The following is a 15,675-nucleotide window of genomic DNA, read 5'->3' as shown; positions in this document are numbered from 1 at the left end:
GTTTGTACTTGTTTAATATCTGCCTCTTTTAGACTGTAAGTTCCTCAAAAGTTGCTTATTTATTTTGATTATGATTTCATTTGTTTGCTTGGCCTAGAACAATGCCAGGCACAGAGTAGGCTCTCAATAAATGTGGGGAATGAATGAGTGAGCCTTTAATTAAGGGTAGAATTTCAGCAAAAAAAGAAATGGAGAAAGTCATCCTAATAGGAAAACAGTGAGCAAAGGAAGTGACCAAAGCCAAAAAAGCAGCATACAAGATGTGTGAGAAGGTTGTTCTCTGGAGAAGCATGAATCCACACTGAAGATCCTGGACTTGGCACTGAAGGAACATGGAACCAAGGAAAGTTTTCAGCCACAAGGAAGGTGGACTAGAGAAGCCCACGGGCGAGGAGAACACCAAGGCCACAGTTGTTGCGGGGATCCCAGGAGGCTGAGTGGGAATGAGAGGAAGGAGAGAAATGTGAGGAGGAAGCTGGATGACTCACAAAAGAACTGGATGAAGAAGAAAGGGTCAGAGTCAAGGGCACATGAAGGCTAGGATACTCTTTTCAGGGTCTGGCTCAAGGTTATTTATAAAACACGAGCCTTCTCAGCCCTCTAGTGTCCTATTCATTTCAAATGACAAACTGGTACAAAAGAACTTTACTTGCAAATCAAGGTCATGGTGAGTCATACAGCTGCTAAAATACGTGTGGGTTAAGCTGCCACCTGCAACACTGGAATACCATATGGGTGCTGGTTCAAGTCTTGGCTGCTCCACTTCTGATCCAGCTCTCTGCTAATACACCTGGGAAAGCAGCAGAGGACGACCCAAGACTTTGGGTCCATGCACCCAAGTGGGAGACCCAGAAACTTCTGGCTCTTGGTTTTGGCTTGGTCCAGCCCTGGTTATTTTGGCCATTTGGGGAGTGAACCAGCAGATGGAAGACCTCTCTGTGTCTCTCCCTCCCTCTCTCTCTCTAACTCTGCCTTTCAAATAAACAAATAAATCTTCAAAAAAAAAAGGTTGGGGGAAGGAACTAGTATCTAGATGATAAGGAGGAAGTAAGACTTATTCTTTTTTTACTAAGTATTCCTTAGTGTCTTTAAAATGTCAGCCACATTCAGGTATCATAATTTTTGGAAAATCCCAAGAGTATAAAAATTCCATTTCCAGAGATGGTTTTGCCTAGATTTCTATACATAGTGAAATATGGAGGTTAAGACAAATATCCCCCTCCAAGGGCATTAAAAAAGAAAAGGCTCAAAAATACAGGGTCTCTCTACTGTCCTAAGGGCCAGCAAACAGGGCAGGGCTGGTCCCTGGAGGATGAATTCTCCAGGATCTTCTACCTTCTGGGTGTCAGGAAGGGAAGCTGTTTCCCCAGCAGCAAATCCCAGGACGGCATGCTCGCTGCAGAACAGATACAAGGTACTCCCAGGGAGAGATTCTGTTGAAAACGACTAGATCCAAAGTGGAAAGGAACCAGAACATCTACACAAACTTCAACATTACATATGAGTTTACAATGGCTTCCTGGCTGTTTAAATCAGGACAGTGAAGAACAGATTGCCTGACAAATTGTCATTTGCAGGCCCCTAGTGAGCTTAGGCAGTTTTCCACTTGTCCAGACAAATAAACAGGCTGCCCTGAATTATGGACAGGTGGGTCCTGTGGCGCCAGAGACTGGTTCATTAGAGGTAGTGAGCAAGCAAGAGCAGGAGGTCTGGGAAAGATCTGTTCTGCGTCTTGGCCCTGCCCAGAGTCTATAGCCAGTGGGTAAGCAACTGCTGGCATCAAAAAGGAACATCTATGGGGAAGAAAGCAGGACAAACGATAGCAAAGGAATGCTAAGCAGGGAGGGCAGCCTTCCACGAAAACACAGAACTGAGATTAGACAGTATCTCCGAGGGTGCAGGCACGACACTGGGGTCCAGAGAAAAGTTCTGTGATGTTTCTGAGATCACAAATCCCAAAGGAAGCCCAAGTGTGGTCCAGATTAATTGTCTCCCTAGAGGCTTCTGTAACAAAAAGTCTGTCCTCCACTATCTGGTCAGTTAATTCAGCTGCCACTCTGAACACACAGCACATCTCTCACTGAACCTCTTTGGGACCTGCACACACACTCTCTCTCTCACACGCATGCATGTATACACAGATTGCCTTCGTATCTGATGTCTAAGAAGCTCATCCCACACCACCTCACAGAAGCCCACCATGCTTGGAGAATGCAAAGCCACCAGCAGCTCACTCTCATTGGTTACACTACCTATGTGGAACCTATATGCTTGGCTTCCGAGAGGAAGTATTTAAGATTCATCAGGGCAAATTATTTGTGGTGAGCACCCTCTCAGGACACTGGCACCACGTCTGTTTTCCAGACGGTGGTGCTGCCTCACAGATCCACCTTCCCTCACTCCCTCAGCACAGCATCAGTGGTCCTCCTCTCACTAGATCTCTTCTCCAGATTCCTGGCCATCTCTGGACTTAGTAATTTTGAATTCCCTTTCTTTGCCTTATTACCTTGGTTTAAAGATTTTATTTCTACTTTGTGTATGTGATGAGCTCATGGAAATTTCCTGAGACCGTGACCTAGAACCAAGCCTCTATACCAGAACTCATGATCCTTAACCAGGATAGGGATAAGGACAGTGATCTAGTTTAAGAATCTCTTAAAAATTCAGCTTTCATTTGATCACCATACATATACTGATTATCACACTGTACTCCATAATCACATGCAATGATTTTGCATTGATTAAAAATAAAGAAATTCAGATTGCTAGGTCAATAGCCTTAGAAAAATTTATGTATTTGTATACAAAATTTAAAAAGTCACCCAACACATCTTAAAAGAAAAACATCAGGGTAAAAAGCCAAGACCAAAAAAAAAAAAAAAAAAAAAGCAGCAGCAGTAGCAGCAGGTGACAATAATGGCTAAACAGAAAGGCACAGGAAGTAGAATGGCTGAGTTATAACCCGTTTCAAGACAGGCAGGATGGACCTCCACATTTCTGTCATGGAAGAAATCAATTAAGAGAAAGCAGAGCCATAATTTTGCTCAAGCTTCTCCTCCCCGCCCATGCCTGCAAGGTTTGCTCTTTTAAATCCTTCTTAAAGGGGCCTTTCCCAGTTGACCCACCTAATTGCAACCACCCATGCCCACCACATGCTCCATCTCTCTTCCTAGCTTTATTTTTCTCATTAGCACCTACATATATTACAAATTAGCAACCTGGAGATATCACTTATTTATCTTTTTTTTTTCTTTCCCTTCTTGCTTTCTAGAATGTCCCCATGCAAGCAAAAGAGGTTCTGCCTATTTTATTCACTGCTGTGTTCCAGCACTTACAACAGTGCTTGGAACAGAGCAGGTACTCATCCAATCAGTTAAATTAATGTACAGGAATAACAGAAATACACAGAACTTAAATTGTATATATTTTCAAAAGATAAACACACACACATGCATATTTGAAAGGCAGAGTAACAGAGAGGTGGGGAAAAAGAGACAGAGAGGAAGAGAGATCTTCGATGCTCTGATTCACTCTCCAAATGAGTGCAAGAGCCAGATCTAAGCCAGCCAGAAATCAGGAGCCAAAAACTACACCTGGGTCTCCCACATGGTTGACAGGAACCCACACATTTGGACCATCTTCCACTACTTTCTTGGACAGACTAGCAGGGAGTTAGGTCACAGTGAAGTAGGCAGGACTCAAACCAGCACTCTGATATGTAAGCAATGGCTTAATCCACTGTGCCACAATGCTGGCCCCAAATTTTCTATTATTACCAATCATGTAAAAATATCTCTACTTATTTCTCAGACACAATTGCTTTGAGTAATATAAGATGAACTATTATATCCTAAATTACGTAAGAGCACTCAGTCTGCATTCTACTGGTGCTATTACTAGACAAACAGAAGGAACAGAGAACAAGACAAAAATGAAATTTATTTTTAATAAGTCCCAGAAAATGTTTTTGTGATTCTCAGAATTTGTGTGCACTGGAGTAAAGATCAAATTTTTCTGATCTATTCACCTACATTCACTGTCACTCAAACTTTTGGTCTGGTCAAAATAAAAAAGGAGGGGCCAGTGATGTGGTAAAGCCACTGCCTGCAGTGCCAGCATCCCATATGGGTGTTGGTTTGAGTCCTGGCTGCTCCACTTCCGATCCAGCTCTCTTCTATGGCCTGGGGAAGCAGCAGAAGATGGCCCAAACACTTGGGCCCCTACACCCAAGTGGGAGACCCGGAAAAAGCTCCTGGCTCCTGGGTTCGGATTGGCCCGGCTCCGGCTGTTGTAGCCATTTGCGGAGTGAACTAGTGGATGGAAGATCTCTCTATCTCTCAATCTCTCTCCCCCCTTTAAAATAATAAATAAATCTTAAAAGAAAAAGAAATGCTGGCATCCTATATTGGATTGCCATTTAAAAAAAGAAAAAGAAAAAAAGGGAAATGCTCATTTTCTGGGCAACTTCACAAATATGACAAAATCTACATGGTGCATGATGGTGCCCCTCCAGCTGCAGTTAAGTGGAACCAGACTGCTCATGAAAGGAGGGTGAGCAGACAGTGGGGGTGTGACATGCTAACACCACAAGAGCTAGAAATGCCTCTGCAGAATGTAAACACATGGGTAAACACTGGCAAAAAGGTTAAACAGAAGGGCTGGAGTTGTGGCACAGTGGTTACACTGCTGCCTGCAATGCTGGCATCCCATATGGTGCAGGTTAGAGTCCTGGCTGTTCAATTCTAATCCAGCTCCTCGCTAATGTACTTGGGAAAGCAGCAGCAGATGGCTCAAGTGCCTGGGCCCCTGCCACCTGCGTGGGAGACCTGGATAGAGTTCCAGGCTGCTGGCTTCGGCTGTTGCAGCCATTTGGGGAATAAACCAGTGGATGGAATATCTACCCACTCCCCACCTTTAACCCTATTCCCATAACTCTACCTTTCAAATAAGTAAATAAACCTTTTTTTTAAAGGTTAAAAAGGGGGAAAAATTTAAACATCTCTGGTAGAGAGCGGTGAGAAGGAAAGGCTACCAGAGAAGTGTATCCTTTACTTCACCACCAAAAATCAGAATGAAAAGCAAAAGTATCTAAGATAATAAAATTTAAGAAGGGAGAAAGCAATAATAATAATTTAAAAAGACAGGAAAGAACATAGAAGGACAGGGGAGAAAGAGCAAAGGGAAAAAGAAGAAAGCAGGATGAGTGACAAGACAGCAATAGCAGCCAGGAGGAATTTAGGACAGGCAGAGAAACAGTACAGGAGGAGGAAAAGGAAAGTTCACAGGCTTACAGACCCACCTCCCTTTTCAATCCATTGTCCCCACCAAGAGTTCCTGAGGCTGGCATTATGGTGTAGTCGGTAATCCCGTATGGATGCTGGTTGAGTCCTGGCTGCTCCACTTCCAATCCAGTTGCCTACTAATGCACCTGGGAAAGCAGCGGAGGATGTTTCAAGCGTTTGGGCCCCTGTATCCACGTGGGAGACCTGGAAGAGCTCCAGGTTCCTGGATTTGGGTGGTCCTGGCCATTGTGCCCATTTGGGGAGTGAACCAGCAGATGGAAGATCTCTTCCTCTTTCCTCTGTAACTCTGCCTTTCAAACTGAAGTCACAGGGAGATAGCCACAGGGGCAGGGGATGGGTAACATTCCAGTCTTCTCTCTGCTTTAACTGCACAGCCAGGCCTAACCTCAACTTGTTCAGAATGTGTTGTTTCTTCTATTAGCATCAAAGCCCCGGAAATGCAATCTAACAAAAATCACCTTATCTGGTAGAAAGGCCAAGACTATTTATTCAGGACTATAATATAAGTGAGATTATTTTAAAAATATGAAAAAAGGGGCTGGCACTGTAGCACAGTGGGTAAAGCAGCCGCCTGCAGTGCCAGCATCCCATATGGGTGTCGGTTCAAGTCTCAGCTGCTCCATGTTTGATCCAGCTCTCTGCTATGGTCTGGGAAAGCAGTAGAAGATGGCCCAAGTCTTTGGGCCCCTGCACTCGCTTGAGAGACCTGGAAGAAACTCCTGGCTCCTGGCTTTGGATCAACACAGCTCCAGATGTTGCGGCCATCTGGGGAGTGAACCAGTGGATGGAAGACCTCTCTCTCTGTAACTCTGCCTGTCAAATAAATAAATCAGTCTTATGGAAAAAAAAACTTGTCTTACCAGGCCATCTAAATTGGTGAAAATTTAGAGAGTATTTAGAGAGTATTTCATCTAGGATCCAAGTTGTGACTCCTGTGTATAACAGGAAGCACCTTGAATGGACACTCCAGGCTCCAATCTGTCCCCAGTGGCAGGAGAGTCACATTCTTGTTGAGAGTGGGAGAGCTCTGCTCCCCAGAAAGGACAACACAGCATTATGTTCTTTACATAATAAAGAACAATGCATACTGCAGAATACTGCATGGGGAAATTTAGAGATTCATAGTGCAGACTCGAATCTCTTTATTTTACATGATGTCATTTTTTTTGCACACCGAACCATCAAGGGTTAAAAGCAGCTAAAGCCACTGTGGAATTAACCAATCATCTTTTCTCGTGATGACATCATGCCTCTAATGGGACAGTGCTGGAAAGGGCAAGGCGTCTAGGGCTTGGTCTGGAAGGGTGCCCTCCCTGCTGCTGCCACTTCACATCTCAAGAAGGGATTCAAGAGCCAACAGTCCCTTCAGCTACAATTTCACACAAAACCAGGACATCCCAAATGGACATTCCTGTCCAGAAATGAGTCTCAGCTTATACAAAATGCATACAAAGCATGTCCCTGCTCTTCATCCATTTCCCACTTGTTTAATATTTATGAAAGCAGAATACAAAACATAAATTTATCACTTAAGCCTTTAGCCAAATTTTAAATGACTCAAGTGTTACGCTAGGTAGACAGGCAGGCTTCTGTGGTTTCCTCTTTCATCAACTTCAGTGCCACTCAAAGGCAGGTATGTGAAAGACCCAGCTAACCCAGAGTCCTCTTATACATTCAAGTCACAGCTGATCAGAAGGTCGCTGCTCTTCCTATGGTTAGTCTTTTGTCTGCGGTCCTTTCTATCCTTGAGTTTTACATCTTTGGATTCAATCAAATGTAGATAAAAAATATTCAGAAAAAAAAAAAATAGTGGGTCTGTAACTGAAAGCATACAAACTGGCTCTCTTGCCATTATTCCCTAAACAACACAACAGAACAACTATTTACATAGCAATGCCTACATCCTATGAGAGGGCCTGAGTTCAAGATCCAGCTCCACCACGGATTCCAGCTCCCTGCTACTGCACAGGTGGCAGGTGACTGCTCAAGCCAATTGAATTCCTGCCACTCCCATGAGAAACAGTGATTGAGTTCCTGGTTCCTGGTCTTGGCCTGGCCAGCCCTGGCTATTGTGGACATTTTAGGAATGAACCAGCAGACGGGAAACCCGTGTCTATCTCTCTGCCTTTCAAATAAAGTAAAGAGGGGCCAGCACTGTGGAGCAGAAGGTTGAGCCACTGCATGTGACACTGGCACCCCATATCAGAGCATCAGCCTGGGACCTGGTTACTCTGCCTGCCTTCCTTCCTTCCTTTCTTTCTTTTCTCTTCTTCTTCTTCTTCTTCTTTTTTTTTTTTTTTTTTGACATGTAAAGTTATAGACAGAGAGAAAGGTTTTCTTTCCATTGGTTCACCCCCAAAATGGCCGCTACGACCGGCTGATCCAAAGCCAGGAGCCAGGTGCTTCTTCCTGGTCTCCCATGCGGGTGCAGGGCCCAAGCACTTGGGCCAACCTCCACTGCCCTCCCGGGCCACAGCAGAAAGCTGGACTGGAAGAGGAGCAACCGGGACTAGAACCCGGCACCCATATGGGATGCCGGCGCCACAGGTGGAGGATTAGCCTATTGAGCCACGGCGCTGGTCCCTGCTCTGCTTTTGATGCAGCTCCCTGCTAATACACCTGGAAAAACAGATGAGGGCCCCAGTGCTTGGGCCCCTGCCACTCACGTGGGTGACCAAGGTGGAGTTCCTGGTTCCTGACTTTGGTCTGGCCCAGTCCCAGTTGTTAAAGCCATTTGGGGAGTAGACCAGTGGATGAAAGATTTCTCTTTCTCTCTATCCATGTAGGAGAAATAGAATGAAAATACATTGAAGGAGATTCTAATACAGGAGCACACAACTGAAATGCTGACGATACTGCCAAGTTAGTAAAAGGGAGAACAGGCTTTGTTCTGATAGTTGGCAGTGAGAAAAGCTTCAAGTTAAATGATGAATCTGTCCTGCTTCCCAGTACCCTGGCTATCAAGTTTTTTGGCTCATTTGCAAATGAAGATTAATTTACAATTTACACACTGGAGTCACATTTACTACTTCAGCATATGACCACTGATGCTTGCTTAGTGTTGATAGAAACGGTGCAAAAAATGTCTGAATCAGAGCCGGCACTGTGGCACAGCTGGTAAAGCTGCCAGCTATGACATCAGCATTCCATAAGGTGCCAGTTCGAGTCCTGGCTGCTCCACTTCTGATCCAGCTCCCTGCTAATGCGCCTGGGATAGCAGAAGATGGTCCAAGTGCTTGGGCCCCTGCACTCATGTGGGAAACCCAGATGAAGCTCCTGGCTCCTGGCTTCATACTGGCCCAACCCCAGCAGTTGTGGCTATCTGGGGAGTATGAACCAGCAAATGCAAGTTACTTGCTCTCTCTCTCTGTCTCTCCCTGTCTCTCCTTGTAACTAACTAACTAAAAAAGAAAGGAAGGAAGGAAGCAAGCAAGCAAGCAAGGGGGGGTGGGGCTTGTCACAGAAGTCCCAAGCAAAAAGGATCAAAGGGAAGGTCACTCACAGGAGAGGTGGCCTTCAGTAGAGGGACACAAGTAACTCAGCATTTCCTTAGCCTATCAATGCAGGACCCCCAAGCAGGTTAAAAAGGGAAAAGAAAGGATTGGGCAGGTAGAAAATGTCCTGCGCAACAGCTCACATCAAACAAACTCACATAAAACAGCCATACAACAGAACAGTAAGCCTTTGAGAATGAAGATCTAAATCCAGATATGACCCACACTGCTGTGGTGACAGCCACAACATGCAGTCATTAGTTAAAAAACAACAGATTCTACATGAGGATGTACATCAAAGGTTAACAACGGTTAACTGTGTGTAAAGGGATGCAGATTTTTCCCATTCCTTATCTGCACTTGATCTTAGCCAAAAGATAGAGAAGGGATCCCCACTCCTTATCTATATTTAAAGTTTTATTTATGTACAGCTTCTTAGTTTAACTTCTATTGTGCCCCAGGGATCATTAAGACAACAAAATGAGCTTTGACTTCACAGAAAATATCTACTGAAGCTTGGCTAACCTCTTTTAAGGGCAGACTCTTATTTATTTGTTGCCAAAAATATAGAAAGTAGGGAGAATGCTAGTGTCAATAATGGATATTGCCTCAGAAGTTTACCTTAGCCGGGCCGACTTTCAGAAGTTGTCTCGTCCAGGGCAATTCAATAAGGGCTTCTTTAACTAGCTTTAAGGAACAGTCTAGAGAAAATGACTCCTAAAACTATTAGCTTTGCTTGTTCCCCAACCAGAAGGTCATCCTAGGCAACTAATAAAACAAAAATTCTAAGACATCCCAAATTTAATCACAAAGGCATAGAAAATGGGGTGGGGTGGGGTAGGGAAGAGGTAAGTTAACCAGTTAATAGCTACTGGTGAAACCAAAAAAGACTGTTTCACACCCCTGAATACATGTCAGTCACCGGGGCCATGGTAGTCAGTGGCCTGTTACTTCCTCCTATGGAGGACTCTCCTATCCCAAAGCTTTCCCTGCTTTGTGTTATCCTGCCTCTCTTATCTATAGCCAAAGTCAACAACTTATGCTTTCCTTTTCCAAATTTTTGTTACAAAAATACTCTCGGCTCTAGGTCCAACAGACATTTTTTCCAACTGTTCCTTAGTCCTGCTACTGGTAGTGGTGGAAACCTGTCCCGGGACCTGGTCCTTGCTCCAGACTGCATCCATAAAGGCTCAATAAACCCTTTTATTTCAGAGTTCCCTCAGGCTCAAGAGTTCTGGTTTAACACAACCATTCAATAGCCACTGCTGGCCATTATGTAGGTGAACATATTTGGGAAAAATATAGTAGAGGGAATTACAGACTTCTGATTCCTCTTCTCTCCTCAAGAGAGTTAAGCAGGAAGGCCCACTAATTTCTCCAGAAGCAACAGTATATGCTTGGGACTTGCGTGCCTTTTCCAGGCTGGATAGGCTCTCCTGTCTCTAGGGTGGGAAAAGGCCATATAGAGAGATCATCAGGAGAAGGGCTTGAACTCCACTGCTTTCCAACCACTCCAGCAGCACCACAGCCAGGGATCATTTGTATAGAGCTCCGCTTTCCTTAAGGTCTGAACACATCCCAGGCTTCAGTTTCCATACTGCACAGGTTTCAGGAATATTAATGCACACACACATATACACATACACAGACACACACATTTGAAAGCCAGAGAGACAGAGACAAAGAAAGGTCTCCAACTGCTGGTTCATTCCCCAAATGCCCATACTATCTGGGGCAGGGGCAGGCTGAAGCCAGGAGTCCAGAACTCAATCCAAGTCTCCCATGTAGGCAGCAGGGACCCAAGTATTTGAGCCATCTCCTGCTGCCTCCCAGGGTGTACATTAGCAAGAAGTTGGAATCGAGAGTGGAGTGGGCACTTGAACCTGAGCAATGGCTTAATGGCTTGACCCCTGAGCCGAACACTTGTCCTTGCAATAACAGTAAGACCTGTCACTTAGATAATACCATATGCGTCTAGGAATTGTGTGCGAGGCACTTAAAAATATCTCTAATTTGTATTAAAAAAAAAAAAAAACAAAAAAACAAAACAAAAAAACTCTGAAACACAGATCCATCTGTCTCTGTTTCACAAATAAGGATAAGTAACACCAAGGATTAGTGAGGCCATTAACACACCAAAGTGATATAGTGGTTGAGCTGGGACTCAAGCTGAGACAGTGTCAGCCCTGCACTGCCTTCTAGGCGTGGCTGTGCACACTAACTTGCAGGTTGACCTGTGCCTGGATGACAGTTGTCCAGGACCCCAAGCCCTCTCTCTTCCCCTGATCTCACAGTGAGGAACTCATCTGGTCTCAAGCTCCTCCGGAGCAGTTTTATTCACCTCCTGGGGATCTAATGGTTCACAAAGAAAAAAATAATAAGCAAAGCAGGCTTCAAGCAGTGGTGGGGGGTAGCGTGGGGAATAGTCATTAACTAACACCCTGTTCTGGGAAAGGCTGCCAAAGCCCTGGATTTAGGGCCCATCTCTGAGGGAAACACTTCTGACGTTTCTCTTTGAATAGAGCTATCCAAAAAAACCAAGTTTAATATGACTCAAAAACAATGTGGAAGGGTTATGTTTACTATGCAAGCAAAGCCTGATCTTCTGAGTTCTTTCCAGTAAGTCTTCAACTGCCTTTAAAGTTTTGCAAATTTCAAATGTGGCAGTGCTGCTGGTGCATCAGCCACAAGACAGAACTAGCCCACGGCACCTAGCTCTCCAATAGTTCCTGAGCTCACTGCACCCATGTGCAATCTCTATCTGCAAAAGTACCATGAACCTTCTCTCGTTAAGACATAAACACACAACTAACTGCCTTATTAACCCAAATGGCCAACTTCGATTAAGCCAGACTTTGGCTTGGTGATTCTGTGTTCTCCAAGAAGAAATGGTGGAGCCAGAAAGATTGCCCAGCAGTGCTGCATGCTAAGAGGGCATGAGCATCCCATGAAGAATCACTCAGCACTAGAGACCTCCCTGGACAGGTGTGTGCTTGGGAGAAGGAGCCATGAAGACAGTAATTAATTAGACTGGTTAAGCTTTCAGCCCATTTGAAGATCATGAGATACTACCTTGATATCCAATCAGGTACTTACATCTGACTCATGTTCAAGGCCTTCTCACTCTGTTCCAAAGCTTATTTCCTAACCCCACTTCTTATTCTCCCCTGCACACATTCCACACTCCACAGAAAGCAGGTGATCTAACTTCCCAGCTGCAGGCCTTCGCTTATGCTCTCTCCACCTACCAGCCCCCTATCCAACCCCCAAGTTTTCACCTGGTTTTAACCTCAACACTTGGTCTCTAATGCCATGTCAAATTCCACATCTCAGTGATCTTTCCTAAAGTCCCTTCCCACCCTCTTACACCTCCTGTCTCCCCCTCCCCCCAATATGTTCCTCTCTTGACCTCTCTGCCATTTCAGAGACTGCCCTTGTCTCCACCCTACCCTTGAATTGCCCTATTGTATAGCTGACTTACATTAGTGAAGCTCTATTTTGAAAACATTCCTACCAATACACATACTCTTTTGTGTAGCTTCTTAGGGGCCACTCCAGGAGCTATCTCACCTATATAGTGATTCTCCATTACTGCAGCATGCAGTTCAGGCTCACCAAATCTTTGTTCACTAAGGAATGACAATCGTTTTTTGCACAGGATTCCTGTCTGACTAAACAGAGTCCCAAGCCTCATTTTATTTGGAGATAACAGTGTTGGAGAAATTGTCCCGCCCTGTTCCCATACTGGGAATGGGAATGGTTTTGGTTTACATAACTTTGCAGCTGCAACCCAAATAGAGTTGGGCAGGGCATTAAGTCTACAGATTGTTCAAATGGACGTGTCAGCTGTACGATCCCCCTCTTCTCGGAGAGCTAAATGCATCTGTTGAAAATGTTCCTGGGAGACAGACTCAGTTCACTTCAAAGACAGCTTCCTCTTAGCAAGAAGCTTGCAAGGGTGGCACTTGAACATTCCTGGGGTGTTTACCAGTCTTTGAGAAACATATTCTCCTGCCCAGTAAGGCCATAGGTCACTGAAAAATATTTGGGTATTTATTTCCAACTATTCTCTAACAGCAGTTATGAAAGGAACCTGGGCCTCAGGAGAAAGCAAACGCTTTCTCCTCACCAAGGTTTCTGTTTCCTGAAATCACCTGGCCTGTGTGTCCAGCCTGAGACTGTGGGTGGGCGAGACACTGCTGGGAGAGAAAGCTGTTCTTCCACAGGAAGACTGTAGGAACACTCACGGAGGTGTGGGGAATAGAAAAGCCCCCTCAGATCCCTTTTCATCAGCGTCTCCCAAGCGCTACCCCTCGCTGCCCTTCTCCCCTGCTTCCCAGCTGATCCTGGACTCCTCTCTTTCTGCTGAGGCACTGACAGGAAGTCCTCTAGCTCTAAGCATCTTCAGGTTGAGCAGGATTCCTTCAGTGGGGCTGCTGATGGGATCCAAATATTTCCAAACAGCATGTCATTCCTAAGGACTGCCCCTCCCTTGGCCCTGCTCTACTGGGGCCTCCACCCTTAAGTTTAACCATCAGTGGACCTGTGCTCTGTGCCCCTGGCTATGCTGGGGCTTGCCCGCCCCCCCCCCCCCAAGCTATCAGAAACACCCTGGTCAGTCAGAAGGAATAAGGGTGATCTTGGCCCAGATCCTAGTCCAAGGAGTCAGCCTGCAGGGGAACCCAACAAGCCTCGATCTCTGTGATGTCACGTCGGCCTTACCTCATCCCACTCTGAGGCAAAGGAGGGAGACTTTTCCAGCCTCTTCTTCCCGATGCTGCAGTTGGACAAGGACTCGCTTCGGCTCCCCATTGTGGCGTCCTCTGTGGGTGAGCAGGTCAGGAGATCAGAGTCAGACTTGGACAAGCTGCGGCTGAGTTTGAGTTCGGCTTTGGGTTTGCTGGTGGGAGGGGCCCGGCTTCTGGCCCCGGGCTGCTCTCCTTCTTCCTCAGCACCACCAGGGTGCAGAGGTGCTGAGCGAGTCAAAGTTCCGGGGTGCAATCGGCTGTTGGTGGTGGTAGGCAAGCCTGATGGGCAGCCCACTCTCCTGCTCTGGTCTAGGGCGCTGGGCTGAGAGGCTCCAGGGGTATGCGCACCCGTCTCCTCCAGCTGCATGCTGGCCTCGCGGCAGGTGCCTTGCTGGGGGGACCCGTCTGGATGGCTCTGGCCAGTGGCAGAGAGCAGCTGGAGAGGGTCTTGTCCCACCTCACACACCGGGGAGGAGCCGTGGAGGAGACCTGAGAACTGCTCAGGGACCTGTCCGTCTTGCTCCTCCGCAGAGTCCTGGCTCCGGCTGCTGCTGCTTTGCCTGTAGTCTTGGAGTGGACGGAGAGACAGAGAAATAAAAAATTAAATGTGGCAAAAATCAACAAAGTTCCAATGCAGTGAGCACCCGGCAAAGCAGAGGAATTCAAAAGCAGGGAATGAGAGAGGAGAGGGGTTGGCTGGGGAGGGGAGAGAGGGAGAGAAGGAGAGAGAGGAAGAAAAACAGTTTCATATTGTTCTTAATGTTCAATTTGTACTCAAAGTCAGAGCATTTATGAAATTCCAAACACTGGCCTGATTAATGCTATCTGGCTGCCTTCCCTGCTGTTGGATTTCTGTTAACATTAACGACCAGGCCTTGCTATATAAGGCGAGGAGAAGTGCTAACAACATCCTACAGAAAGGACACAAGTGAGGACAGAGCGAGTGAACATGAGGTGAGTGAAAGCGAGAGCGAGCAAGCGAGGGAGAGCACGCGCGAGCTGGTGAGCGAGAGTGAGCGAGGAGACTCACTGCTGGGCCATCTGACACATTTCCGTAAAGGCCAAAGTGTTATTTACAGCTGCCCGCCCTCCCTTCCTCTGGCAAGCAGCAACAGCGCGGGGGTGGGGAGGTCATGATCCACAACCTGCCACTTCTGGAATTTCTTAACTGAAAGTGCAAAACAAAACAGCAGAGAAATAACCGCTTCCTTCCTCAGAGGAGCCCATGCAGAGTTCCACGCCTCATCCTTCCTTCCTCAGGGAGCACAGGCTTTTCTTTTTTTTTTTTTCCATGGAGAATGTGCACATCTTGCACCTTCCAAAGTCTCCCAGCTGCTCCTATTTGTTTAAGTTTAACCTTAGTTGATCTGCTGAAAAAGCGGTCCAATTTGTCAATGCCAGGAGACGTTTGTAATTCTCTCGAAACCTCCCTAACATCCTAGAAATCCGACACTACTTGCTCATGAGGCCAATTACTACTGTACACTCCAATATCTCTGCCCTGAAGTAGCATAAATAATTGACCAAATCACAGTCTAACACCAGCACTGCACTGAGGCACCCAGGGCCTTTCCCTGCCTAAACTCAAACCCATTTAAGATTCTAACCCACACTGTCAGGGTAGATAACAGCCCTATGTCCAGAAAAGCTAACACTCAACTTTATTTTTTCTGTAAATACCCATGGTCCATACAACAAACAATTCCTCGTCAACCCAAATCTCCTGAGAACTATCCATGAGATCAGAAACTATCCATGAGATTAGAAGCAAATGGACGGAGTTCCTCTGTTTTGACAAAGGAGAAATCTAAGGTCCATGGGTCTATATAAGTTTGTCCAAGATGATCAGAGAGAAGACTTTAACTCAGGAGTCTGAGGATCTGGTCCTGGCCCTGGCTGCTCTCTGGCTGTGAGGCCTTGGCAGTGGTTTCACGGGTTCAGTGTCTACAACAAGTGGAACAGCCTGGGTGAGCCTTATGATCCCCTTCAATGTTATGGTAGCGCTGAGAATGCAAGTCTCCACTAGGCTGCAATGACAAACTCCTCCCCTGGGGATATATAGAGCCCTGCCTGGACCGCTCTGCTGTTGCCACCTGCTCACCACCCACATTCCCTTATCAACACGCCCGC

General features: G+C 46.1%; 1 protein-coding gene across 6 annotated transcripts in view; it reads right to left on the bottom strand.

Moving 5' to 3' along the window:
* ANKS1A (ankyrin repeat and sterile alpha motif domain containing 1A) overlaps positions 1–15,675 on the bottom strand; it is a 208,104-nt gene that overhangs the window by 57,305 nt on the left and 135,124 nt on the right. For 5 of the 6 annotated variants that reach the window (XR_009865490.1, XR_009865488.1, XR_009865489.1 and 2 more), the window contains one exon: positions 13,520–14,112. Coding sequence is in view for 1 of the 6 variants with exons in the window: in XM_062185987.1 (XP_062041971.1) it covers positions 13,520–14,112 (593 nt within the window). In the remaining 5 variants the exon portion in view is untranslated. The remainder of the gene's footprint in view (positions 1–13,519; positions 14,113–15,675) is intronic. The other variant, XR_009865491.1, reaches the window with a different exon arrangement.

This window comes from Lepus europaeus, chromosome 3 (assembly GCF_033115175.1).
Source record: "Lepus europaeus isolate LE1 chromosome 3, mLepTim1.pri, whole genome shotgun sequence".
Classification (NCBI taxonomy): domain Eukaryota; kingdom Metazoa; phylum Chordata; class Mammalia; order Lagomorpha; family Leporidae; genus Lepus; species Lepus europaeus.
This window is presented reverse-complemented; position numbering and strand designations above follow the sequence as displayed.